Genomic DNA, 27,442 nt, shown 5'->3' with positions numbered 1-27,442 from the left:
AGCAGCTGGAGCAGCTCGACGGGGCCATAGGACCAGAACTTGTCTTGTCTCGAGGGAGGCTTTCCCTGCTGCTCTCCACCCTTCGTGCTGGAGCTCACAGGCCCCATCAGCGCTTGCTTGCAGATACATAAGTGCAAGGTAACCCCTTTCTTTTGACTGTCAAAGGTTGTGGAGTGTCTGTGGGTGCAGTTGGGTTCGGTAGGGTGGCTGGCAGTGGGTGCTGGGAGTGATGGTTTCTTTACCCAGTTCACCCTCAGCAAAAGCAACATGTGGAACTGTGTCTGACTAAAATCCCATTTGATTTTTGCTCTCTCCTTTGCCTGTTGTGATGCAGCAAAGACGGTGTGTTTGCTCAGTTCTGGCAGACTAGGGAAAAGGCTTCCCTGCTCAGGTCTTCACTCCTGCCATCTCCTCCCCATCCCTTTCCTCTGGTATAAAAGAAAACCACCCACAGTTATCTCTGTGGACACTGAACTTTGTTTTGTTTCCTGATGTGAACTCTCCCGCCTCTAAAAACACAATTCGTAGAACTTGCATAAGGTGCTTTCCCAATGTGCTCATTTGATCCCAGTAATGAGACTACTTTGTCCACGGTATTGTGGAGAGTGAGTCACCAGCCCTGCAGTGACAGGTGCACCTGTGCCAAGATTCCTTTTTTATAGGCTTTGAGATTTCATAGATCAGAACAAATAATTACAGGCTGCTCGTAATCTCTCGCTGCTTATCCCCGAGCAGACATTCAAGCTGATTGTGTGCTGCTGATCGCTCACGTAATCCAGAAAGACCAGAAGCCATCTCTGGTGGCTTCTGTAGGGCCACAAGTCCAAAGAGTGGCTGAGTTTGACCTGTGGCAGCAGATTATTGTAGTGTTTCTGCTTAGTTATCAGCCACGTCTGTAGAGTTACTGACTAATTTACCTTCCTTTCTTGCTGTGTGGAGGAGTAGACGGGCGAGGGTTGGAGTTAAAGATGGGGTGGGGTTTTTCTCCTTGGGGACATCTGGCTCTGGCAGTGCATGGGAAGTGTGCAGGGAAGGTTTAGCAACCGGCTCAGGGAGTTGGTGGGTCCGACTTGGCGGTGCTGGCAGGTACACTGGGTCTTGCTGCGTGGTTGCTTGTGAAACGCATCAATTGACTGGCTTTCACCCCTTTCACGGGTCATTGCTGCATCTCTGGGCCCCAGCTAACTCCAAGCTTTGGAGGAGCAAGCTGATAAAATGCCTGCGAGGATTGTGCAAGCCCTGGTTGTGTAACAGGGCTCTGTGCATAATTTCGGGAGGTAAGAGGAGCAGCCTGTGTTACAAAAGGAAAGAAAAATCCTGTGTCAAGTGTCTTCTGTTTATGTTGATTGTGCTGGGGATTTGGAGAGCTGTGGTTTTTGCAGCTTGAGATCAGCCTTTCAGCCTGTGACCTCTCTTATTCCCTGGGTTGTCTGATGTCCTGTGGCCTGTGTCCCTTTTTGGCACGAGGACATCCGTTTTGGGTATGGAGTTGATGTTCTGGTGCCTGTGATTGTGGTTGATTGCAGGGGCTGGGCTGGGAAGTTGCCTGTATTTCACAAATGTTCAAAAAAGTGAAATCCAGATTAGATTGCTGTACCCATGGCAGGCAGGGAGGGTCCTAGGGTGACTGCACACCCTTTGACAGGGCAGGCAGAGCAGGAGGACAGTTCTCCTCCAGAGTTACCATGGGATGTAAGGATCATGCAGACACACTTCCATCCCATACAGCAACATAGGAGACAGGCTTGTAATGTCTGAAAAGCTCTCACATCCTCAGAGGAAAGCTGCCTTATAAATACAACATGTCCCCGTTCCACACAAACAGGGCTTGGTTTTCTTTAAATAAATAAATCCCCAAAACATACTGTTCTGATCAAAGGTCTTCACAGTCCCTAAAACTTTGCCAGATCTTTTTAACAATGTCCCTGTGATGCTCCTCCAGCTGTTGGTTTCAAAGGAAACCTCCTAAAGGAGAACAGCATTGGAGGGTTGTGCTGTCCACACTCTTCCTGGTGGAAGAGGTCAAAGTCTGGTTACTGACGCCATCTGTAGCACTTACCTCCCTGTAGAGGTTGCAGGCAAAGTCACACCAACCCTCAACAAACTCAGGCACAGGGTGAGTAAATGGCCTGTTGGGAGGAGCTGAAATTCCAGCCATGGCTGTGGCAGCACAGGGCACAGCACTTGGAGAAGAGGCTGCTGAAAAAAATACCATTTTTCGTCTTGATCTTAAAAAAACATCTTCACCAGGACCTGAACCATGCAAAATCCATGCCTGAATGGGCTGCTCCTGAGGTTTTGCAGCCTAGCCTGGCAAGAGGGTGGTTTAAAACTCCTGCAGACTTGTCCCAGCTCCTGCATATTGGTGGTGGTGAGACCCCTGTTCCTCTTTCAAACAATGGCTGAGGTGTGGTGCTCTGGATTTGTCCCTCCCTGGGAGGGGAAACTGGGGAACAGTGTTGGTTCACAAGGGGGTCAGTTTCCCTGCCATTCTCAGGTTTTGTTTACCCTGTAACCCTGAACTCTTTTTTTTATATGCTGGCTCACGTTAATCTGTGTGAAGGAAGGTGTTCAGGTGCCTAAGCTGGTGAGATGCCTCATGCCCTTGTCTAGAGGTCGAGAGGCTTTCATCTGGTGAAAGGAAGTGTGCAAATTTAGTAATTCTGGGTTGCTTTCTTTTAAGGCAGCTTGGCAAGTTCGAATTAATTTTTGTATTGAATAATGCCTCTAAATCCTTTGTTTCAGTGTACTGGTCTGACTGAGCCCCACCTCAGTACACCCACGGTATAGAGTTGCTTTCTGCCTCAGCAAAGCTGTTCCTCTTGTTCTCTTCCTTGCTTTTGCAGCTGCTCTGCTGTCCTTGAATAAGACCCGTGGGCCAGAAAACATGGAAGTATGACAGTGAAAGCTCAAATATGCAGTATTTCAAGATCCAGACTGACTGATGTGCATTCCACATCTGTTTTGTGCCTAAAATAGAAGTTTTGCCAATGTCTGAGCCGGTGTGTCAGGGTCTGGGTAGAAGAGACCTTGCACAGTGAGAATAACTTTTGCTTCACAAGAAAACCCAACAGCTTTTGTGTTCCTTTCCCTGCTTTAGGTGCTGCTGCAGCCAATGCCTCAGTTTAGATTGGGAATTCTGAGCTGGTGGTAGTGCACAGAGGCACTTTCCTGGTTTTGTGTGAGGCTCTGCTTTTCAACCCTTCCTTACTGAACTGCTGCTGGTTAATGGGAAGTTGTGGGATGTGCTGGAATTGTTGGGGTTTTTTAAATATGTGGGAAGAAAGTGATGGGGAAGCACTAGGTGTAGGGAACCTTCATGCCTAGTGAAATCCAAACCCTGGCTCATGTCATCCTGCCCTGTTCCACGGTAAACCCGTGGTCCAACGGAGGGTCTTGGAGCAAGGAAACTGTGAGGTTTCCCACTGTGCCTTCCTTCCCCAGGAGCCCAGGAACTCACCTGTGTGGTGATCCCACTCAAAACAGGAAGCCTGTGCAGACCAGAAAAGCACAGCCATTTATCTGGCCAGATACATCCTGGTATTGATGGGAAATATGATCTCCACATGGCAGAGCTCTGGAGAAAAGGCTGATCCAAGGGCTGGTGAAGCCAATGTTAAATAACCTGGGTCTGGGTGCCTGCTTCCATGTGCTGCTTTTGTTTTGGAAAGGACCACTTTCCTTGCCAGGTCTTCTTTTACTAAAAAGGGAGGGGAAAATAGCTAATTTGAGACTGGCACAGGCTGATGTAAACAGAATTTCTTAGTCTAATTGGTTGCATTTGTACTCAGGAGAGGGAGAAGATCTGGTTTTGCCCCCAGGGTTTCCTGTCCTAATACCACACACAAACATGCAGAAAGTCTTCGCTGCAGTGGGTTTCAGAGGAGACCAGGCACAGGAGTCTGGGCAGAAATGCCACCTGCACCACAGCCCTGCTCCTTCTGCTGCTGCCACATCTCTCCTTCCTCCTGGCCTTGTGTCCGTGGGGCTCCTCTTCCTGACACAAGTCAGTGACCCGCCTGTCTCGTGTCATTAGTGGGTGAAAGAAGAAACCTTTGCTGGTCACAAGACTGCATTCCTGTTTGTGAGTCTCTTCCTTCTCCTCCACTGCAGCTTCCTTTTGGTGCTGCCTTCTGTGCCAGCTCTCCACAAGCTTTGCAGGTGCCCTGGGAATAGAGACCTGTGAGAGTGGCTTTCTTTTTTTCCTCCCAGGTGTTTTAGTTGTTTAATTTCTATTTATAATCTTCCTGCTTTTCTGCTGTTTCTAAGGCTTGGGCTGCAGGTCAGCGCTGTACAAACAGATAGAGTTTTCCATCTGGTGGGGTTGCTTATCTCTGTCATGTGTCTCCCCTCTGTCCTGAAGTTGTCTTTGGGGTTGTGCCATGATGCCAGTGGAAATAACTGGTTTCTCACTTAAAAAGCCCAGTTTTAAGGCTTCTTCTCAAGGCTGCTCTGTGTTGTGCCATGGTCAGCACAAGAGAAGGGGCCATCACTGGGGCAGACGAGGTGTGTGGTGGGAAGGGAGGTCTGCTCACACACACCCACCTGCACCTGTGGAATTCAAGGTGGTCCTTCCTGATCAGAAGGAGGGATCTGGCAGATGTGGTGGTAATGCTGACATTCCCAGCCACGCAGAGCTTCCACCACTGGAAATCCTGACAGCTGTGCTTCCTCTGTGCTCACTAATACAGTGCCTGTGCTGAGTCAGGGACATGAGGGTCATCATCACGTGGCTGCAGGGAGCACGAGGGGTGCTCTGCCAAGTTGCCTCTACCAGCAGTGTGCCCTTTTGTCCCCTTCCCTGTGTGGCTGTGCGGGGCTCTTACTGGGAGTCTGAACTGGAGAAAGCTGGTCTGAAGGAGCCAGTGGCTTTTTGAGTGTGTTTTGCTGTTAGATGTGGTGGTGACCTGCATGGATTCCTGTTTCTGAGAAACTGGATCGCAGTCCTTTGGTAAGTGTTGCTGGATGGAATCAGTGGACTCTTGGAGGGGAGATGGGTGCTCCAGGGCTCGTGTTGGCACCGTGAAGGTGTTGCTGCGAGACACAAGTCAAGCTCGTTGCTGCAGGGGTGATTTGACTTCTAACCACTACCTGCTGTCCCTGCTGGTGTTCAGCTGAGGCAGCCTGGACTTTGCTGTGGGCTGGGAAGGCTCTGGCTGCCTGCACCCTGCTGAGTTCCCTTTGAATGGAGCCTGGCACCAGTGCCAGGGCAGAGGGTGACTAATGGCACTGCCCACACATTTTTCACGCAGTTCCTCTTTGGCTCAGTCATTGTAGGGCTTTTTCCTGCAGGTATTGCAAAACAGAGGTTCTACCTGCAGCCCCTGTGTTTATCTGCAGGGGTCCAAAGGGTGCTGATGCTTGGCTCCTGTTGGGTGTTTCAGTAAGCTCAGGGGCACTGGAGATGGAGGTGCAGCCTCTGTGCTGCCCCATGCCAGGGCAGGCAGCGTCTGTAGGGTGTGTGGGAATCATGGGGAGCTCTTTCTGCTGTGTTAGGCTGATCCTGGGGGCTGTTTGGTGCTACAGCTGGTGCCTGGGGATCACTTATCAGAGGTGGGAGCAGTGAGCAGTCCCAAGCTGTGCTTGGTCAGCATTCTTCCTTCTCCTTTCCCTCTCACCAAGGCTGACACTGCAGGTCGTGGTGTGCTGATGGTGGCACAGGGCAGAGTCAAGCCCAGCTTGGTCACTCGTTTCTGGAGAGTCACAGGCTGCAGTCCTGGTCTGAGACTGAAAAGTCAGATTGTCCTGAGGTAATCGAAACTCCTCATGGACATTCCATTACAAAAAAAAAAAAAAAGAAAAGTCTACTTCAGGCTTACAAAGAGCCAACTTCCTGCCAACTTAGCCTCAGAGCCAACTTTTTGGCCACTAGGAGATAGTACAATGTGACTTGCAGAAACATCCTTACGTTTGCAGAAGGGGAAACCTCCCAGCCACGTTTCATGACTGTGGTGCTGTGCTCCAGTGTGCTTTTGGAGGCATCTGCTGCACCATCTCCTGGCACTGCCATCCTCTGTGTGCAAGATCAAGGGGGGAGAACAGATCCCTTTGGGTTGCTGATCATTTGGCTTTTAGAGCGCTCCCCATCCTGTCTTGTCTGTTGCAATACTGATTTTATATATATTTTAATATGTGTGTGAGAATTAGGAATACAGGTTTTTTTTAACATGATTATGAAGAGCATCTGTTTGGTAGCGTGGAGATGTGCAGGGAAGGTCCCCAGTGATTTGAGTGATTGTGAGCTGCCATGTATCAAGCAGATTCACACATTTAGGAGCTGCATTCAGGGGCTGAAAAGCTGAGCTAAAACACTGCATTGCCTGATTGTGATCTTTCAAAATATTGTGACTTCTCTGTGCTCACACTTTGCTGAGGGTGATTGCTTTGCTGTGTGCATAAACAGGGATCCAGGAACTGGAGCCACGATTACAAAAAAAAAAAAAAGGGATATGGAAGTCTTGTCTTACCTTAATGGAACATATAATAAACACTGTGGATAAAATGACCACCCTTGAAACTGTTGTCAGGGGAACTTTTACTTCTGCATCATGAATTTTTTTCTTTTCCCCTTCAAAAACCTGGTCTGATTCTATCAGGGTCCTTCCAGAGGCTGCATAATTCCCAGGGTAGTTAAATTTCAAGTAAGAGTCAGGTTTCTCTTCACTGGATGTTAGAATGTTAGAAAGTGTATTTCAAAATGAATTGCTGGAAAATTGCTTCTGGAAAATAATTGTTACAGCCAACTGGGTAAGACTGAGATAAACTGAGGAATGATAATCTTCCTGTGCTGGGTGAATTGAGTTCCTGAATTGTGACAACCTTTTAAAAAAAGAAACATGAGGTCTAATTTCACATCCTTTGCTGTGTCTGAGCGAACCTTTTCCCCAGGGTCGGGATGGTGAAGGGAAAGCAAAAAGAAAAACCTTTAGCTGGAATATAAGACTTGAATAACTAAATGGGCAAGACCAGAGGGAGCCCATCATCAACACTAAAGCAGTTTTTGCGTCTTTGCTTCCATCACAAGACCATGACCATGTTTCCTTCCAGGGTTAGAGGTCAGCATATAATCTTTGTGCTGTGGAGATTGTGACTGAAGAGAGGAGAGCTCTCCAGAGATGGTTCTCTTCCCTGGCTCTGGGGGGGTTGAGTGTGTGGTCTGGCTGCAGCTGTAGGGCTCCCCTTTGAGGCCCTGGAGAGCTGCAGTGTGGTGAAGGCCAGGAGATAGCACAGCTTCCACCCCCGCATCCAGCCACGCTGCATTCCTGGGAGCTGCCTCCCTGAGGATGCCTCTTCCCAAGGCATCCCTGCTTGGGACAGCAGGCCACGTCCAGGGGATTGAGAAAGCCAAACCTCTCTGGCTCCTGCTTGTCTCCTCTGCCCTGGGAGGCCTGAAGCTCTGCTGATTTGGGCACAGTGATGAATTTTGGCTGGAGACATAGCCCTCACCTTGCTGAGGAGGGCACAGACTCCTTCTTGCCCTGTGTGAAGGCAGCTGGTGAATATCCATGTCTGAGCTATCCAGAGCCAAGAGGGAATTACTGTGCAGCCTGTGTGCTTTCCACTCTGGGCTGGCTGCTGCTCACCACAGATGTGTCTGTCTTGGAACTCTCCTCCACGTGCAGTTTGTGACAAGGGAGGCTGCTGTGCTCTGTGCAAGGAGGCTTTCCTAGGGCTCAGCTGCTCTGGGTGCTGGGTTTGGTGCTCAGAAGGGAAGGAGGTGCAGCTTCTGCCCAAAACCAGCTTAGCATGGTCTCCTGCAAGCCTTGTTTTTATTCATGGCTTCCTCTGAGCAAGGGTTTGTCATTGCCTCACGTGCCTTGGGGAAGGGATTTTCAAGGAAAGTGGGTGAAACACAGGCTGTTGCTGAGGATAATCTTACTGACATGGCCATCCCTGTGTGAGAGGAACTGGCTGCCCTCGTGGAATTTGGGCAGTGGAAACTGGCACTGATAAAAAAACCAACCCACCTCACAGCATTGGAGATGTTTATCCAGGCAGCCTCCTGCCTGTGTCTGGCACTGCTTCCTCCATCTCTGAAGAAGAGAAGGGGTCTGTGCTGTGCATGGGCAGCAGCTGAGGCTCCCTGGAAACCAGCAACTCTTCTTTGCCCGGAGACATAATGAAAATTCAAGTGATGAGTGAGATAACAAGGAGAGGGTGGGTTTCCTGGCAGATTTTGGCTGAGATCCTCCTACAGGTGAGGTGGAGTGGCAGTGAGGAAGAGGAGAAGAGCTTATAAATAAAAGTTCGGGGGTTTCATCAGGAGTGAAGGCAATAAACCAGCAATATTTTTCCCCCCACCAGCGCGTTCCCCTGGTGTTGGTTGCCAGACCAGCTCCTTGGTGGTTTACTGGAACCAGATAAGGAGAGGGATGCTGCTGTGAGCTGTGCCTTTTTGGCAACTAAGCTCCAGTTGTGGGGGCTTTGGCTAATAGTTTTGTCTAGAGCTGTACAGAAATAACACCCAGCTCTTGCTTGGCTCCGAGATCCAGTGATGGAAAGCCTGTCTGCAAGGAGGGAGGACAGGGTGACCTGCCTGATGGAGAGGAATGTGCAATTTGCTTGTCCGTAGTCACATCACACATTTTTCTTCCAACTCCCTGCCTTGGTGTCATCTCTGAGAATTTAATGGGAAGCTTTGCCAGTGGTGTTTTAGTGCCCTTTGTAATATAGTTACTTTCCAAGTTCTCCACCAAATTAAACTTCTTTGGGGGTTGAGCACTACCTGGGTTGCCAGAGTACCTGTCTCTGCTCACTGCCAGGTTGCTATGGACTTCTCCCTGTGCTCCATAGGGCACCTTTTATAGCTGGTGTCCTCTGGCACAAGGCTTCGTGTTCTCTGGAGGTGGAGTTTCCTTTTAAGGGTAACAACAAGAGGTTGTTCTCTGCTGTACCTGGTCTCCCTTGTTAGATCTCCCTAAGCATCACCTTCCCTTTTCATCCCAGCTAACTTATGCTAAGTTATGCATTAGCATAACCTTAAACTTTGGTCACTTTTATTTCTCAGCCCAGGCACAGGCTTGGAGTTTTCTGCTGTTTTCAGCCCCCCCAGAAAAGCTGCCTGGGAACTTTCCTCTGGCAGTCATGGCTTAGCTCTTCCTTCACTGCCCAGCCATGGCACACGTCCTTTTTTTTCCTGTGGCACCACCACAGCTCTGAGTCACTTTTTTGTGTGGAAGTTCAAATGTCCATGGTCCCCTGGGTTGGCAGGGTGCCCAAGTACAAGAAGAGAGACACTTTGCCCTTACAAATCAAGTTTTGAGTTAATTATCTGTTTACTTGGACAGAGTGTGTCCTTGCCTCTGGTGAGATAATATTGTGATCTGGACTGGGGTCAGAGGAGTTCAGAGCTTTGGCACAGCAGAGGGAGAGAGAGAGGGAGTGATGGGTGGATCCTCAGGGGAAGGATGGGGCCATAGGGCCGTAGGTTTGGGATTTGAGGGCTGGGTGCTCATCCTTGTGCTACCACAGACCCTGAGTATGGCCTTGGGCAGCTCACAAGTTGCTTAAACTCTGCCTTGGTGAGTGGAAAGCAATAGTTCAAGGAGATGGAAGTTAAACCAGGGGAGATAGTGGATGGGACTGGAAAGCCAGAGCCCCAAAAAGAGGTGGATAGTAAATCCACCTGCAATGGAGGTGGATATTAAATCAGAAGTGTTCATCCTTTGTATTGTAATGTTGGCGGGGATGCTCACAGACGTTTCATGCCACAGTCCTGCTCTGTGGTTTATAAGCACAACAGTGGGTCCAGGGCATCCTGTCACCTTGTGGGAAGGAGGGAGGAAGCCCTAAATCTGTGGGGTGGCTGGAAGAGTGGGATCTTCTCCCAGTAGCACTCCAGGGGCTCTGTGGTGAGTAAGGGCTTCAATAAAGGGTGGCCATAAGTCCCTGTTGAGTTTTGCTGTGGCTTTAGTAGGAGTCAGGCTGAGCTCCCTGGCTGGCCTGTGGGACTGCTGTGATGTTGCTGGTAGAGGGAGAGCAGAAATCACTTCAGATGGATCAGCACAGATGCAACAGGAAGGGAAAAGCTTGGTGTGACACCGTGGGACACAAAAGGATCCTGCAGTCTTGTGATGCAAGGCCTCTCTCCAAAGATGTTGTTGGGCAGCCTTGTGCTCCCAGGACTAAATGTGTAGCAAAAACCACTTTCTGAAGGACCCCTGTTGCTCTTCCATGGCACTGTGTGGCCGCTGGTGCTCATTTGTGTTTCCTTGCTTACAGTGCCTCTGACCATCATGGGGGAAGCCAGGATGGACCCAAACCTCTCCCCTCCCGACAGCACTGCACAGCAGGACTCTCTCTTCAGCATGACAGACGTGTTCCTCATCTCCCTCATCACCGGACTCTTCACTTACTGGTTCTTCTTCCGCAAGAAAAAGGAGGAACTCCCCGACCTGCCCAAAATGCAAACAGTGTAAGTAACAACTCTCAGGCAGCGCGCTGGGAGTGGAGCTTTCTGTCGTGCTTATGATGAGTCCTGGAAGGCTCAGCTGGATTGTAGGAGGCCTCTGGTGAGGGAACCTAGTCCCAAAAGATATTTCTCTTCCCTCATGTTTCCTCTGAGCTGCGTGTTCCCCTCCCAACGCAGAAATCCCGGGGGAGGAGCCAGGCTGCAGTTCTGCCTTACCCCACCGCGTGGCCCAAATCGGGAATTGGCCTTTCCCAAGCAAGGCAGGAAAAGGCAAGGCAGGAAACCCTCTGGCTGTACTTCAGAACTCTTAAGGATTGCTTTGGCTATTCTCGGTTTTTTTTCTGATAAAAGTCACATTTAGATAAATCTGGAGAAATGTGGACTTGCTTTTAAGTAGGTTTCCTATCAGAAATCTTATCTACCCTTGGCTATGAAGAAAAGAAATAGTCTTGGGAGATAGTTCCTGGGATGAACTGCTTGGCAGCTCTTGTGAAACTTGCTTGGCTTTGATGCCAGGGTACTGCAGCATCAGGAGACTGGATTTGGAGAGGGAAATCCTTGTTCTACCCTGTCTTCTGCAAAGGGCTTAGGGCCAGGATTGAGCCATGCTGGTGGAGACCAGGGTGCATTTAGTTCCTTACCTCACAGTAACATCAGTTTTCTGCTGGGCTTTTTACCTCAGTCCTTCTGTTTCTGGTGTTGCAGGAGGATGGAAAGTACATTTTTCTGGCTGGGAGGGTTTTAAAGGGCAGCAGTGACCCTGGCTGTGGAACCTTGTGCACATGGGTGCACACGAGGTTGGCAGCAGCACAGCTGTCTGTGCCTGCTTAGCTTACCTTGGGAATGTGTTTCTTTGGATTGGTGGGATACTTTACCTCTCACTCCTGCAGCAGAGAGGGCTGTGTGTGTCAGTGCACGTGGCCCTCTCTGGAGATTGTGAGGAGAACGCTGTTGCCATGAGAGCTAATCTGGCTGGGGAAAGGGCACTACCCATCTGAAATTAGATGCTGGCATGGCACAGGCTGGGCCTGTGTGACTGATTCCACCCCGCACTCACCACATGCAGCTCTTCCAGAGGCTGTTGTGACCTTGCAGAGCAGCTTTTTGACTGCCCCTGGTACATGTTACCACCTTGTGCCGCTGCAGGGCCTCAGCACATGGGCTTCCATCTGGGAATGGATGGGGGTTTTGGCTCTGAGCTGCTCGTGGGCACTTTGCCTGGGTTTGCTCCATGGGGTCCGTGCTGCCTGCTCTGTCCCTGTGAGCCATGGCTGGAAGGGAGCTCCCTGTGGGAGATGTGGAACAGCAGCACGTCCCATTGTGGATAACTAGGGAAGAGGTGAGGCTGTTCTGGAAGTCATCTGACACTACTGCATTTTGGAAAAGTGGCAACCAGGCAGGTGCAGAGTGAGAGGAGGCTGTGAAGCAGTTTCTCCCTCTACATTAAGCCTGACCCTGCTGCAGCCCTGCTGTGGTCCTTGCAGCAAACTGGTCAGAGGGCAGTGTGGCCCCATAAGCTGAGGCTGTGGCTCGTGGCACATCCGCCTTTTGGGACAGAGACAGAGACTTCCTGCAGGTCTTGCAGTGTAATTTTATGGGATGCTTGGAACTGGGAGGAAAATGAGTGGGAAAAACAAGCTTGTTCAGCCTTGGGTTTCCTTCCCTCTTGTAATCCTTGAGTCTGGGGTGGAGTTTCCTTTCTGGTGATCAGGCAGATCGACAAGACACAGGGTCACACTGTCAGCCACTGCCTGTGGCTGGCTGGATATGTCAGGCAGGCCTGTGGGCAGGCAGGGAAGCTGTCCCAGACCCATGAAGGCAGAGAGGCCTCATCAGGGCTGTCTCTGTCTGAAGTGGAGAGCCTTGGCCTTAAGAGGGGTTGCTTTTCTTCAGCTTCTTCTCTGCAGCTCTGCCTCGACTCACCAAACTGTCCTGAGCTGCTTTATCTGATGGCACTGAGTGATGGATTTAGTTGTCTCACTTTGGCTCCCCCAACTTCAGCCTCAGGATACCGGAGGATGAAGATGCTGAACAGGGATTCAGACACATCACAATGGCTGCTGCTTTAATGGTTTGTTTGCAGTGTTGAACAGTGCAAGTAGGGTCTCTGACCTGAACACAGCATCCAGCACCTCAGTGCCCTCCTGATGTTTTTTGGGAGCTGCTGCTGAGCACCTTGATAAAACCATGTCAGCTCAGCAGGGTCTGCAAAGGAAATGCCGCTGTTGTTACTGCCCTTGATTGTGGAAAAACAGATGCCCTGTTGAAACACCCTCTTTTGGGCTGGGTTCTCCCTGCGTGGCTCCACCAGCCTGTGTGGCCTGGAAACACTCATGATCTTGCCATGACGATGCATCCCTGGGTTCAGCCACAGCTCAGTGAGGGATCAGGCTGCTGATTCTTCATCCTTACAGCCAAGTGGAGCTGTTTTCCTGGCCAAAGTCTCCGCAGAAGGGACAGAATCCAGCACATCGGAAGGCATCCTGTACCTGTGACGTGTAACACATGCATGTGTGGGACAGGCTGGGATCCCACTGACTGCTCGTGTTTTGACTATTTTCAGACTTAATTAAAACCACTGGGGCAGCCTTCCCTGCAGCCTGCTCTGCAGATGTCATTAGGGAGAGCAACTCTGGATCGCCACGCGGCCGTGGCCACCGCGCTTCCTCGTGGGGGCATTGCTGGGGAATGCACAAATTTATTTTTATTCTCTGGCTGCTCCTCCTCTGCACGTTTCTCAGTCAGAGATTTCTTTCCCTTCTCATGTGCCCTCTCCAGAGTTGTACAGACAGTCATCCTGGGGAGACACAGGCAGGACAGCCATTGGTATGCTGGGTGTCACCCTCTCCTTTCTCCCCCCTCTTTAACATTGTTTGGGGCAGAAACTGGCTTATCTCTATTCTGCAGCTATGCAGAAATCCATTCCCTGGTACTTGTAGGGCTTCCTGTGGCAGGAATTGCTCCAACTCCTTAACCTGATTAGCTCTCTGCTGCCTGTGTGTGTGAGAGAGAGAGAGACCATCTCTAATTTAATTTAATAGGATCCTGAAGAGAACAAACTCCTTTGAGCTGCCTCCGTAATGGCACTGCCATAGTTACCCGAAGCGTTGCTCACGCAGTGTCTGGAATCGTTTCATTCAGCTACAGCATCAAGCTTTTCTCTTTTTTTTTTTTTTTTTTCCCTGAAAAAGGAGAATATATATAAAAGCAGCTGTGATATAAACAGTTTCCAAGGTAACAGGGCCGGGGGAGGGTTTTGTGTCCCGTCCCCCTGCTCCACGCCGATGGGAGAGGGACGTGTGCTGCGGAGGATCCTGGGAGGTTTCATTCTCCACTCCTAATTCCTTTCTGCCACTGCTGCCAGATGTTGCAGTTTCTCAGGACTGTGTGGATCCACTTGGTAACTTCCGAAGCCCCACCACGAGGATCCGAGGGGACAGGACCACTCCTGCTATGACCCGTGCCGGGACCTTTTGTGCCGGCTCTCTTCTCCTCAACAAAAGGCTGACGCTTGGCTTTAGCGCCCAGGAGGAGCAGAATGGGAAGGCCTGTGTGGCTCCAGAGCTAAGTTAGATCCGTCCCCCCACACCTCCCCTTGCAGACACAGCTGCCCTGGGACTCTTTGTCTGCCTTCTCCCTGCCCAGCATGGGCTGCGTGTACTCGGCCCCGCGGGAAGAGCCGGCCGTGGCCAGGTGAGTCAGTCTGCCCGATGGGCCACGGGGTTGTTCCACCTTGGAGGGTCGCTCCTCCCGCCCCAAAGCTGGGTGAGTGGGATGCCTCTTCCCTCTGGGACAGGAGGAGGAGGAAGGGGAGAGGCTCTGCTCGGAGGCAGGCTGCTCCAGAGGAGACCCTGCTGTCGGTGCTTGGTTTCCCTGCAGTGTCCAGGCTGTGTCTGCACTTTTGGATGTATCTATGTGTTTGTCAGGAAAACCATGGGCATGGGAACTTTCTGAAGGAGAGGTGTTCAGCTGGGACAGACTTTGATATTGTTGCTGAGCTGTTGGGAACTTCTCTCCCTCTCCTTTCTTTCTCCTGAAGTCAAAATGACAGAAAGCCCTGGGAGCTGTTTGTGCTGTGGATTCTCACCAAGGGTGGGAGATCTGTACAAGCTACAGCTCATTCCAACAATGGGGTTAATCCCCTTCCCTCCACCCAACACTTCTGATTCTCATTGTCACTGCTTTGAGCTATCTAAGCTGTAAGAGCAGTCATTGCTGAGAACACACTTTCTCTTCTAAGTTTCCCTGGCTGAGCAGTGAAAATGTGTGTTGTTTCTGCCTTTGGCGCCTGTGTGTTTTCGTAGCTCAGATTTTCAAACCACCCTGATGAAGCAATTTCAGAGAGTTGTGTAGCCTTTTTTCCAAAGCCAGGCTCATTATTTCTTCTGTGTTTGAGCCACAACTTGTTCTCCACCACACACTTCAGTGTGGGGTTGCCTCCTTTGAAAACGGACGAGCTCCATGTGCTGCACCCTTTTCTCTTCCAAAGGGAGCTTGCTGAAAGGATCTGAAACTTTTTTTTCTCCTCTTTAAAAAGCATTTTGTTTAGCAGTTGACCCAACAGTTGTTTTAATTGGATCTCGCTTGCAGAGGACAGAAAACCAAAGAGGTTCACCAGGAAGCCAAAAGCTAAGTGAGAGCTGAGTCTTGTGAATTCTCTCGAGCCCCCGTCCTGGTGACAGCATGGGCAGGGTTGGGACTGCTCCCTTAAGATGCTTGTCATATCTCAGTTCCCAACAGGGGACAAATGACAACTCTGGGAGAGTGTTAGCTGCTGGGAGAGCAGAGCAGGAGTGTGAAGCAGCTCTCTCCTGGGAGCACAGCTGCCTTGGGTAGCTTTTTGAGGTAGGCTTTGCTTGTCTTTGATGTGTGTGCTGTATGAGATTGTTAGTTCTCAGAACTGTCAGGCCCAGTTATGGAGCTCCTTGATACCTTTGGGTCAAGGAGGGTGCTTGGAGGCACATTTTACTGAAGGTCCCCCACCCTGCTGCTCTGTGTGTGTGCTCTCTGCAAATGCCACGGCACATCTGCAAGATCCCTCCCCCTGGGCTGCAGAGTTTAGGAAACTGTTAGTGAGCTCTTCACATTCTCACATGGGCTGGAGCCAAAACCATTTGTTTTTTGCCTGGAGGCTTCTCTCTTCCCACAGGAGACCCAGCCTTGCATTCTTCCATTGTGAAATGGGAACGGGTCCCACGTTCTTCCCCGCTACCAAAGCTCCAGCGGGGAGGACAGCAAGGGAGCTCCTGTCCTCCTTGCCTGCTGTGAAAAGCCCCCAGCACCTAATCTGACTGCAGCTAGACCCATCTCTGCTTGGGAATGGAAACCAGCAAGGGAACCAGCTCTGCAGGACCTTGGCTGGCAGTGGGTGCCTTGCTGGTGGCTCTGTGGGTCTGATCAGCTGCGTGTGTCTGCTCCACAGAGCTCTCCAGCTCTGGGACTCGGGTCTGGCATGCTGCTTTGAGGTTGAAATAGCTGGGTTTTAGCCCTGTTTGACTTCAGGCTTGGGGAATGTGCCCTGGGGAACATAGTGCAGGACTGAGCCTGCCTGCCTGCAGTGATGTGGGAAGCAGGGAGCTCTCTATTCCCTTCTCTCACACCATGGCTTGTCCCCTGAGATTTATCTGGAGACCTGCTCTTGTGAGATTCTTGTAACCTGCTCAGCTGTGAGACCTCTCAGAGCAGTTGATAAAGGCTTCCTGACAGGCAGGGCTGAGTGCCTGGGCTCTCCCTGTGGGAGGGTTCACCGGTGGAGGTAAGGCAGGGGCTCAGCTTTTCCTGTCTGCTCCGAGTCCCTGCTCCATGGTTGTTGCAGAAGCCCTGTGGTTGAGTGATGGGTATCCCTGGGACATGGATGGTCAGTGGGCAGCCTTTGGGCAGCCTTCCTGAGGTCTCGAGGCCACTTCTTCCCCACTTGCTTATTCCTGACCTCAAAAAATGAATGTGTTTCATCTGAAAGGAGGTTCCTCCTGTCTTTCAGAGTAGCTCCAGTGAGAGACAGCAGCTTCATTGAGAAGATGAAGAAGACGGTAAGCAGCTTGTTCTGGCTACAAGGGGTGCTGGGAAGGAGGGAGAGCTCATGTCCTTCCCAGTTTTCTCTGGAGACTGTCAGCAGGAGGGGCTGATTTGGATACAGGCACATGCCTGCTGCAGAGAGCATCCAGGGGAAGGCTGTGTGGGCAGCCAGGAATAGCTTTTTGGGTCTATGCCTGGATGTTGTTCTTAGAGAAAAAAATTAAAGTGAAAATTTGGTGGGGAAAAAAAAAAGTGTAATATGAGATCAAAGTCAAGAGGGAAATGGCAGAGACTTTAAAGTCATTGGCTGGCAGTTATTTATCTGCGTGGTTGGTTCCCAAACTGGCTCGCTGTGGAATGGGAATTGTTGTGCACAGAACTGGCTTTTGACTCCACTGGTCTGGACACAAGGGGAAGCAGAGGAAGAAGCAAGGGCTGGATGTATTTTCTGTTTTACTTCAAAGTAACTGGCTTGCAGCAGAGCAGGAGCTCTGGTGCTCAGGCATTTCCCCAAAGCTTTGGCAAGTCTGTGTTCTCATCCAGGGAGTTCCCTGTTTTCAGGAGTCACGCTGCAGCCCTGAAGTTGAGAATAAATCTTGAGGGTTTTTCTTTGTTTTGGGTTTTAGTCTGACCTGAGTCTCCCCTCTGAGTGTGACAAGAGTCATGTTCTCATTAACGGTTTAGCCTTGAGTTTTCTGTCAGACCTGGCGTGGAGTCCTGTACGAGCACAGACTCCTGGTTGCCTTTAGGTTGCAGTCCAGGACTCTTGATCCCAGGCATTTCCTTTGTCTGTGCTTCATCCATGCATTTGCCAAGTGAGTAATCACCATTTAACAGGGATTTCTTTTTCTCTCCAGGGCCGAAACATTGTGGTTTTCTACGGTTCCCAGACGGGCACAGCAGAGGAGTTTGCCAACCGTCTCTCCAAAGACGCTCATCGCTACGGCCTCCGGGGCATGGCAGCGGATCCGGAGGAGTATGACCTGGTAATTTAGCCATGAACAGCCTCAGGATAGGTAACATCCCATTAATGTCCCCTAAAAAAACCCAAGGACCCTGGCCAAGGGACAGCTGGCCTTTTAACAGTGTCATTTAGGGGAGAAAAGATGAGCCCGAGCGATGCAGAGATGGGCTTGGTCCTTGCCGTTCTGCATTCTCACGGTCCCTGAAAGCTTTGCATGGAAAATCCCATTGCTTTTCTGGTGGAGTAGAAATGCTGACTTGCAGTCCAGTGGGGGTGGTTGGCTTTATTTCCCCTGCCAATTTTGGGTGGGTTTGGCCTTTCCCAACCCCTTTTGCAATCGAGTGGTGTTGCTCTGCACACCTACACCGTAGGAACAGGCTTGCCCAATAACCACGTTGTGGGGTCCTTAGGGATTCATTCTGTCCTTCGCTTGCAGTCGGACCTGAGTCGCCTCTCGGAGATTGACAAGTCCTTGGCTGTGTTCTGCATGGCCACCTATGGAGAGGGGGATCCCACGGACAATGCCCAGGATTTCTACGACTGGCTGCAGGAGGCCGACACCGACCTCTCGGGTCTGCGGTTTGCAGTGAGTGGCTCAACTCCGGTTTGTGTGGGAATTTGGGAAGGAAAGCCAAGAGCCCTCCACTGTGCCTGCACGTGGCTGGGGGAAAGGCACAGCATGTCTGTGTCCTGTACTCCTGTTTTGGTTGAGGTCCCTACTGTCTTCCTTCGCAGGCTTTGTGGACTCCTGCAAATGTACATCTGAGGGCTCTAAATACAGATGTCGTAGTTCTCTCTCCATTCCCTAAATCATGAGGGTTTGCTGGTACAAACAGCCCCAAACAGGCCTGCAGGCACTGAATACAGCATCTGCAAATGAGCTACAGGCTGCTGCTGTTCAGAAGCTAATTGAGCACCCCGGGGCCAGATCTTCTCCCACAATTTAAATCACTTGGAGTATGTAACTCTCTTCCTGTGCTGAGCTGAATAACCACCTCACCCAAACCCTGGCCAAATTCCTTAGGCAGCATAATAATTGCAAATGAGGATAAAATCCACTGCTGGAGATGTGAAGCTTCTCTGTATGAAGCAGTGAGCAAACATTTGCTGCGTGGTTTGTGGGAGGCAAAGGCCAGCAATCGGTCTCCAGGCAGTCCAGGCTCTTACTGGTCCCTCGAGGGTGCAGGAGTTCTTGTAAGTGCATCCTCTTGCCGTGCCTGAGGCTGGGCTCAGGGGAGGTGCTGGTGCCTCCTCACCAGTGGTAGGCTCTTACCCAAGGTCCACGAAGAGTGGATGGGGAGCTGGGAGAGGTCTTGCTGTCTTTTCTCAACTTCATTTGCTGGGTGATACTTGCCCAGAGGATGTCAACTGGATGGGAAGAGTCCAGCTCCTGCTTCTCTATGCTCATGAGCATTCCCTTCTAGGTCTTTGGGCTGGGGAACAAGACTTATGAGCACTTCAATGCCATGGGAAAGTATGTGGACAAGAGACTGGAGGAGCTCGGAGCCCAGCGCATCTTTGAGCTTGGGCTGGGAGATGATGATGGCAAGTGAGTAGCTTGGGTGGAGGGGCTGGTCACAGCTGGATAAAGCACCTTGGATACTTTGGCAGGGAGTTGGCTCTATTACCAAGACAGAAATAAACTCTACAGGGCTCTTTGTGGGAGTTGACGTAACTCTGAGTGTGTGTCTGTCTGCTCTCTCTCCCACAATCAGGTCCCTGTACACAGGGAGTATCCTAGGGAGTCTTGTGTCTGGGAAATCCCACACCAGCTCTAAATGCCCATAGGTACATACTGGAGCAGGCTTTGCAGCCTCCTCTGCCTTTGTCCTGCTGTAGATCCATTGCTAACCCAACCTGTGTAGATAAACTTCCCCATCCCTGTGGAGAAGGCAGACTCCATCTCCTCATGAAGTGTTTTATGGTGGGAGGCAGCAGTTTTCCAACTCAGACAATGATTTTTATTTTATTTTTGCCTTTCTGTGCTCACCTGAGCACCCTGGGACATTACATCAACCTCTGGCTTTACCTCTAAGTCTGCAAGGTCTGATGTGAGGTTTGTGAGGTGTGTGAGAGGCTCTGAACCCAGAAAAATGAACACTGCCGTGTTGGAATCTGCCTTTTGGGAAGGTGACTTCATGCCAGGAGTGGGCAAGGGGGGAGCTGAGGTGGTTAAAGACTGAGCCTGAATAGCAAAGCCTTCCTTGGCAGACCTGGTGAAGGGAGGGGTGGTTGGTATAGCAACAATTCCAACTTAGTGCTCTGACAATGCTTTTCTGGTGATCTGTGGCATATGGAGGTACCAAAACTGTCTGGGTCCAAGGCAAATGCCTTTTCCCATGGTGGAGGGAGAAACTCCATGGGGATCTCAGATGGCTCTTCTCAGAGTGCCCCTTTTCTCCCAGCTGGGAGTGGGTTATTGACTCTTTCTTTTGCCCTGGATAGCCTGGAAGAAGACTTTATCACCTGGAGAGAGCAGTTCTGGCCGGCAGTCTGTGAGCACTTTGGGGTGGAGGCTACAGGAGAAGAGTCCAGGTGGGTTTGGGAGCAGATCCTTTTGGGTACCAGAGAGACTGGTCACCTCTGACTGGTGGCCATTCCATCACCCCCAGGCTCCTGTTCCCTGTCCTCTGCACTACCTCCCCTTCCAGACTGGAGGGGGCATGGGCAAAGTAGAGCAGGAAGTGGAGCTGCTTGGCCTGAGCCTGGTGCAAGTTTGAGCCCAGCTCTGAGTTTCTGTTCTGACTGGGGACATGGTGGGTTTGGTACCTTTGGGGATGGCTGTGCTGGTTGTGATGCTCCCAGTGAGGCTGAGGTTTCCTCTTGGTTTGGGTTTTCTGCACAGCTTTCCTGATCCCTCACGTCCGGAGAGGGGCAAAGGGGTGGCATTTGCATTTGTTTTTGAGCTGCAGCAAATCAAGCAGAGTATATGCTGGTTCCAGCTGCACTTTGTGGTTTCCAGTTTGACTTTTTTTCTCTTTTCTTGCCCAGCATCCGCCAGTATGAGCTGGTGGTGCACACGGATGTGAACATGAACAAAGTCTACACGGGAGAGATGGGCCGACTCAAGAGCTACGAGAACCAGAAGCCGTAAGTGCCAACCCCCTGGGCAGGGTGTATGTGGGGTAGGGGTTGGCTGATGGGTCCTTGATGTCTCTAACAACACCTGCTGTGTGGGCAGTGTCATTTCTGCAATGCAGCCTGTCTCTGCCCAAGAGGAATGGGCTCAGATCTCCACTGGGACTCTGAGAGTCCCCAGTTAATGGATCATTAGTGGTGAGGAGATGCCTGTGGCCCCGTGTGCTGCTTGGCTGGTACATCCACAGCATCTGTCTTGAGCCTTTCCTCGCCTGGGGTGGCCAATACATGATGGCTGCTGGCAGTATTGCTGTGGGAGATGAGCTGTATGAACTAATTCCAGCCTGAAATATTTCTTTGAGATGTGACAGTTCCTCCAGTCCACTTGTGTGTCACTTGTTCCTAATGGGACAGAAGCTGTTGACTGCTGGGCTGTGCTTAGAAGGAAAAGGATGTGCTTTCTGTGCCAGTGTGGGTAGCATCAGGATCATAGTTTGGTTTGTGCTGTGGTGTAGTGTGCTTTGAAGCATGAACCAAGCCTTGTCTTTCCTTCCAGACCGTTTGATGCCAAGAACCCCTTCCTGGCCAAGGTTACAGAGAACCGCAAACTGAACGAGGGTGGAGAGCGGCACCTGATGCACCTGGAGCTGGATATCTCCAATTCCAAAATCAGGTAGTTTTCTGTGGGAGACTGCTCCTTTATTTTGTCAGGAGCAGTCTGCAGCAGGAGCAAAGAACAAGGATGTGGCACCAGCTTCATCCAGTACTTCAGTGATTACTCAACACTGCCCCTCTGGGCTTCTGTACCGGGTACCCCACATCAGGACTTTCTCCCAGCTCTTGCACTGCCTGCTTTGGGTCCCTCCCACCCCACAGACCTTTCCTAGCTGAGCAGTCCCAGTTGAAAGAATTCTCTAGGAATCATTAAAAAAATGAGAGGGCAGATGAGCTGTGAGAGAGAGGTGGGGATGGCTCATGCCTTGGCTTGCCTGGCTTAGGTGTTCAAGCATAGGGGGAATAAAGCCCTGCTCCTAAAAATCTTCTATCTGGCTTAAATTGTTAGAAAGTCACAAATCCAGGTGGCTTAATGTAACAAAGTACTGCAGAGGTTTTGAGCAACTGGGAGTTGGCCTGTCCTTGCTGGAACTCTGGCCTTGTTGAAGTCTCTGACTTGGAGGTCTCTCATAAAAACCCTGGTTCTTAAAAGCGTTATCCCACCATGGTCCTTCCCGCTGTTGCTGTGGGCTCTGGGGATCCCTGGTGGTGCAGCAGCTTGGATCTGTGTCGTCCAGCTGCCTCTTGCACCAACCCACTTGTCTTCTGGGGGTGGGCAAGAAGTGGTGCAGGTGTTGCATCTGTTCTCCTGTGTCTCGTGCCAGGTACGAGTCCGGGGACCACGTGGCCGTGTACCCTGCCAACGACTCCTCTCTGGTGAACCAGATCGGTGAGATCCTGGGCACGGACCTGGACACTGTCATGTCCCTAAACAACCTGGATGGTGAGTACAGATGGACCTCTGAGGGTCAGCAGTTCTCCTTCAGCTGTGGCCTTTGTCCTTCCCACCAGAGCAGGATCCAGATCACCCTCAGGTCCCGTGGGACACCTCCAGGCAGACAAATGTCCCACAGCCACTCTGAATGCTGTGCTGTTCTAGCAGTAGCACAGACCTGTTTGCTGAGAGCAGCTGAAGTGGGTCAGTTGTGAAATGTGTTTAGTGTGCCCATTCAACAACAAATTATGTAACAGCACACTCCTAATTACAGAGCATCAGCCCACCAGAGCATCCCTCAGCTGCAGCAGCCCCGGAGCTCCACAGGGCCCTCAGTGTGTGAGATGTTCTTATTCAGTCCTGAGAGGAGGCACAGCCTTGGAGACTGAACTGCCAGGAGGGAGCACTTGTGCTGGTACAAAGAGCTCTTCCTGGGCAGCGTTCCCAGCAGAGCCAGCCTCTGGCAGGAAGGAGATGCCAGCTGCTGCCCATTGCACTCCTGGAGCAGCACAGCCAGACCTGAAGCATCAGACGTGCTGGCCCAGAAGCCTGAGGGAGCTCCTGGTTTCAAGAGAGAAAGTGGCTCTAATGCACTGCTGGAGCCTGTAGCCCCCTGTGCAGTGTTGCAAGTTGTCCAGCCTCACACTGTCATTCCTGTCCTTATGGACCTCTCAATTTGCTGAATGGCTCCAGCCTTGACTGCTGGTGCTGACCTTTCCCAAGATGAGTCTGAGCACAGCTCTCTGTGTCTAAATGAGCGTAAGGACACTTTTGAGGCCAGGTCTGATAGAGGTGTAAGTGTGTGAGGCCAAATTAGCTGTGGAGGGGAGCCCCCCTGCTTGGTCTGCAGGTTTGCTGGACATCTCAGGGCAGAGAGCCCTGTTGGGGACCACAGGGTGATATTTTTTGCTGCTAAACTGTCAGGCAGCATCTGTGAAACACAGAATGGGCTACTGGGAGAGGGAGCTGCCTGGAGAGGGAGGTGCTTCAGTGTGGAACTGGGGCTTTGGCCCACAGGCTGATCGGCCTTAGGGCTGCTCTCTCCTCCCTGGAGCCTTGCTCTGTCTCCAGCCCTCACACGCCGTGCGTAGCTGCCGGCACGAAATCCCCTTGACATAACAGCAGGTAGTTGCCGATTTTCAGTTTTTCTTTCTCTCCCTCTTCTCCAGAGGAATCCAACAAGAAGCATCCCTTCCCCTGCCCCACGTCCTACCGAACAGCCCTGACCTACTACCTGGACATCACCAACCCTCCCCGCACCAACGTGCTGTACGAGCTGGCCCAGTACGCCACGGACACCGAGGAGCAGGAGCGCCTCCGGAAAATGGCCTCGTCCGCTGCCGAGGGCAAGGTGGGAGCACTGGCCCTTCCAGCAACGCTGCTGGGCTGAACTGGGTGCTGGGGGATCCCCAAAAGGGCCGTGCAGAGAGCCCAAGGGGCGTTTGCCAGCCACGAAGGGAAGTGGTCACGTGTGTGTGCCCTCCTTGCCCGCAGGCCCTGTACCTCAGCTGGGTGGTGGAGGCCCGCAGGAACATCCTGGCCATCCTGCAGGACATGCCCTCGCTGCGCCCCCCCATCGACCACCTGTGCGAGCTCCTGCCCCGCCTGCAGGCCCGCTACTACTCCATCGCCTCCTCCTCCAAGGTGAGTGTGCTTCCAGCAGGGAATGAGGTTGTGGAGGGACCGCTTCAGCTGGAGCTCCACAGCACCACGGTCCTTGGCTGGGGACTGGATGGGGGGAGCTTGTCCTGGTGATAATTTCCATCAGAGAGGCAACTTTAGTTATCTCCTTGCATGGAGTTATCCCAGCTCCCACGGGGTCTGCAGAGGGTCTCACACTGCAGCCAGCTGTGTCCCAATACCACCTGCACTCCCTGGGGCCCTGCTTCTCTTCACCCATCAGCCTGGCTGTTAGGACTTGGAAGAAGGTGGAATTTTAGGGGCTGGTCAAAATTCACTCATTACTTTGTGCCTGAAGCCCTGAGGTGGCTGGAAATACCCAGGGAAGCTCCGTGGTCCTGTGTCAGACACAAGACAGAAGCCCCAGGAGGGGCACGCAGGGAGGAATAGCTGTCCCAGTGTTAACATTAGGTTAGAATTCTCCTCATTCCTGAGCACTGAGGGGGAGCTGCGGGGACTGAGCTGTGGGGTTGCCGGGGCTCCCTCTCTGCGTGGTGCCAACATCCCTTCCCTGCAGGTTCATCCCAATTCCATCCACATCTGTGCCGTGACGGTGGAGTACGAGACCAAGACGGGCCGCCTGAACAAAGGGGTGGCCACCAACTGGCTCAAGAACAAGGTGCCTGACCAGAACGGGAGCAACTCCCTGGTGCCCATGTACGTGCGGAAGTCGCAGTTCCGGCTGCCCTTCAAGCCCAGCACCCCCGTGATCATGATCGGGCCGGGCACTGGCGTCGCCCCCTTCATCGGCTTCATCCAGGAGCGGGCCTGGCTGAAGCAGCAAGGTGAGGGCCCAGCAACCTGCCTGGGGCTGGAGCTCCTGCAGGACAGGGTTCTGCGGGCTTCAGTTGGTGCCTCTGAGGTGCAGCTCGTGTTGCTGGTGGGTCCAGCAAAAAGCAGAGGAGGTGGGGGAGGATGAATAGGAGCCAAGTGTTGCCCAGCATGAGGATGCTTTGTCCTCTTGGCCAAGGAGGATGTTTGGGGGGTGGATAGGCCTGAGGCAGTTCTCTGACCTCTGCCACCACATCTCCAAATAACTGCAGTCAAGTCACACTCATTGCTGAAGCCTGTGGCCACTTCTGGGAATCAGTCTCAAGCTTCCCCATATAACCAGAAGTAGTTGTGCAGCTCTGCCTCCTCCGGCCTGGTAGGACCAGGGGAGCAGAGAGGGCAGGATTGGGACTGCTGGGATTGGCAGGACAAGGGGAGGGTGGGGAGGGGGACAGGGTTGTGGGCTGCCAGGGGCCAGCTGATGGAGGCCGTGTGACCCTGCAGGCAAAGAGGTGGGTGAGACAGTGCTTTACTACGGCTGCCGGCGCGAGCGAGAGGACTACCTGTACCGGGAGGAGCTGGCCCGCTTCCAGAAGGAGGGAGTCCTCACCCAGCTCAATGTGGCCTTCTCCAGGGACCAGGCTGAGAAGGTACTGCTCTAGTCATCCCACCACTTGCTCCTGCTGCTACACCCAGCTGTGGCCTTAGGGCTGGAGACTTCCAGCCTGGATGGCCCATGGCAGGCAGGAGCACCCAGCACACCTCCACTGTCTCCAGAGCCTTGAGCATGGGCTTGGCTTCCCCTCATCGCCCCAGCCTGTGGTCTGGGGGGCTCTGCTCCTCTCACCTCATTCCCACCTTGTTTCCTGCCAGGTTTATGTCCAGCACTTATTGAAAAAGAACAAGGAAAACATCTGGAAGCTGGTTAATGAGGGGATGGCTCATATCTACGTGTGTGGGTAGGTCTGGGGGCAGGGAAGGGACTTTGGGAAAACATTCCCGTTCTCAGGAAAATTAGTGTGACTCAGTTTCCCCAGCTGTGCATTACAAACCCTGGGAGGGTTACACTGTCTGGTTTCCAGGGGAGGGCAAAGGGCCAGGCAGGCGGGCTGGGGTGAACCCTGGGTGTTCGTGTGGGGAGGTGACAGGGCTCTGTGACTCTGGTGTCTCACTCATGATCCCTCTGTTTGCAGCGATGCCCGGAACATGGCCCGGGACGTGCAGAACACCTTCTACGAGATTGTGTCCGAGTTCGGGAACATGAGCCAGGCCCAGGCCGTGGACTATGTAAAGAAACTGATGACGAAGGGCCGGTACTCTCTGGATGTCTGGAGCTAAAAGCGGGGCTGGTGGGGCTGGGGAGAGAATGGGTCCCCAGGCGAGGGCCCACGGGAGGTGCAAAGTGCCTGCTCGCCCACGGCTGCTGTGGGTGAGGGTGTCAGCCCCGCCCCACAGCTACCCATCACCCAACCCCTCCTGGGCCACTGCAGCCCCTCGGGACAGGCTGTGTGCCCCGGGGGGTGGAAGGGGTTGAGAGGGGCAGGGGGGTAGCTCAGCTGCTGTCCAGGAGCCATGGTGACCCCGGCACCCCAAGGCGCACCTCGCGGCACCAGCATTTGCCTTGAGGTCAGGGACACAGCTGATGTGGGGCACAAGGGATGGACGCTGCTAGAAAGCTCTGGGGTCCTTCTCTGAACATGAGGTGTTGCCTTATCCCCGGGGCTGGAGCCCACCCTGGCCTGCTGGCACGGCAGAGGGGTGGAGGGGCCAGGCCGGCAGCCCCCTGCGATCCCCCCGGGTGTGAGGGCCCGGCCTGGGCAGCCATCTGTCCTCACCTCCCTCATGCCCTGTTTGTCCAGCTCTAGGATGAGGGGCTGGCAGCTGGCTCTGGGCACAGAGGTGCCCTGTGCCCCCCAGACCTCACCACCCCCCTGCTCCTTTCCTGATGCCTGCCTTTGCTCCAGCACGCAGCGGGAAGGGGGTGGCTCCTCTCCCCTGGGGAATAGACCCAGCTGTGGGAGGAGGGGTCTCAGTCCATAGGGCCCTGCTTGCTCCCTGGGGTCCGGCAGCTCCCCTGAGCCCAGCCCCTCCCTCACACTGTGTATGGTCATTTTTTAAATACTGTTTTTATTTTAACATCTTTGTGATTTAAGCATGGGGGGGGGAAGAAAAGAAAAAAACAACCTTTCAGGCTGTCCAATGATTGTAAATTATTTAAATACAGTTGCCCTTGGAATAAAAATGCTGTATCTGTAGTTTGCTTCCTACCCTCTCTCTGCTCAGCCAGAGGGCAGAGGGAGGCAGGAGTATTGGATGCTAACTGGGAGGAAACCTGGGGACTGGGTGGCAGCTCTGGGTTTAGGCTGAGCTGGGGGCAGCCCCTACCCTGAGTGCTGGGACCTGGTTGGGGGGAGGATGGCAGCTCTGGAGTGGGGTGCTGCTGTGCCAAACCTGCTCTTTGGTTCTTCTGGAACTCCTGGTGGTGGTACAGGGTGTCTCTTCCCTGAGCTGCAGGGACACTGAGGTCCTGCTGGGCTCCTTGGATGGCCAAAGCTCTGGCCACAGCCCTTGCACAGAGCTGGGCAGGCCAGGCATGCCATGGAAGGGAACTCACAGCACTGACCACCTGGCCCCATGGGGAGTGGTGGTAGGGGCACAGGGAGATGGGTTTTCACAGAATCATGGAATCATTTAGGTTGGAAAAGCCCTCTAAGATTGTTGAGACCAACCCTTAACCCAGCACTGCCAAGCCCACTGCTAACCCATGTCCCCAGGTGTCACATCTACATGGCTTTAAAATCCTCCAGGGATGGTGATTCCACTGCCCTGCACAGCCTGTGCCAGGGCTGGACAACCCTTGGGGTGAAGACATTTTCCCCTAATGTCCAGTCTAAACCTCCCCTGGCACAACTTGAGGCTGTTTCCCCTTGTCCTATTGCATGTTACCCAGAAGAGACAGACCCCCACCTCCAGCCTCCTGTCAGGGAGGTTGTGTCAGAACACCCTTCCCAAAGAGCCAAAACCACAGAGCATG

At 52.5% G+C, this 27,442-nt stretch overlaps 1 protein-coding gene across 3 annotated transcripts; it reads left to right on the top strand.

The window, feature by feature from the left end:
• Window positions 1–25,863, top strand: LOC103763613 (NADPH--cytochrome P450 reductase). Of its 3 annotated transcripts, none has more exons than XM_018076643.3 (16): window positions 1–138; window positions 10,222–10,414; window positions 16,392–16,440; window positions 17,284–17,412; window positions 17,827–17,976; window positions 18,815–18,939; window positions 19,836–19,925; window positions 20,382–20,480; window positions 21,025–21,141; window positions 21,848–21,966; window positions 23,127–23,308; window positions 23,452–23,601; window positions 24,155–24,422; window positions 24,913–25,058; window positions 25,282–25,367; window positions 25,602–25,863. In XM_018076643.3, the coding sequence occupies exons 2-16, from the start codon at window positions 10,236–10,238 to the stop codon at window positions 25,744–25,746; spliced, it is 2,034 nt and encodes a 677-aa protein (XP_017932132.1). In that variant the 5' UTR covers window positions 1–138; window positions 10,222–10,235; the 3' UTR covers window positions 25,747–25,863. The 3 variants fall into 3 exon arrangements, with proteins under 3 accessions (XP_017932132.1, XP_017932133.1, XP_017932134.1); XM_018076644.3 differs by lacking the exon at window positions 1–138 and adding an exon at window positions 4,790–4,951; XM_018076645.3 differs by lacking the exon at window positions 1–138 and adding an exon at window positions 13,776–14,104 and having other exon boundaries at window positions 10,306–10,414.
• The last annotated feature ends 1,579 nt before the right edge of the window (window positions 25,864–27,442 follow it).

Source organism: Manacus vitellinus, unplaced genomic scaffold (genome assembly GCF_001715985.3).
Source record: "Manacus vitellinus isolate BGI_N305 unplaced genomic scaffold, ASM171598v3 scaffold_32_pilon, whole genome shotgun sequence".
Lineage (NCBI taxonomy): Eukaryota > Metazoa > Chordata > Aves > Passeriformes > Pipridae > Manacus > Manacus vitellinus.
Note: the sequence above shows the minus strand (reverse complement) of the source record. Positions and strands in the feature narration are given on the sequence as shown.

Bases quoted from the DNA above. Each gene is read 5' to 3' on its own strand.
- LOC103763613 (XM_018076643.3), top strand. From the start codon at position 10,236: ATGGGGGAAGCCAGGATGGACCCAAACCTCTCCCCTCCCGACAGCACT. The intron at 20,481-21,024 runs GTAAGTGCCAAC...CTTTCCTTCCAG, and splicing joins AGCTACGAGAACCAGAAGCC to ACCGTTTGATGCCAAGAACC. The intron at 21,142-21,847 runs GTAGTTTTCTGT...GTCTCGTGCCAG, and splicing joins ATCTCCAATTCCAAAATCAG to GTACGAGTCCGGGGACCACG.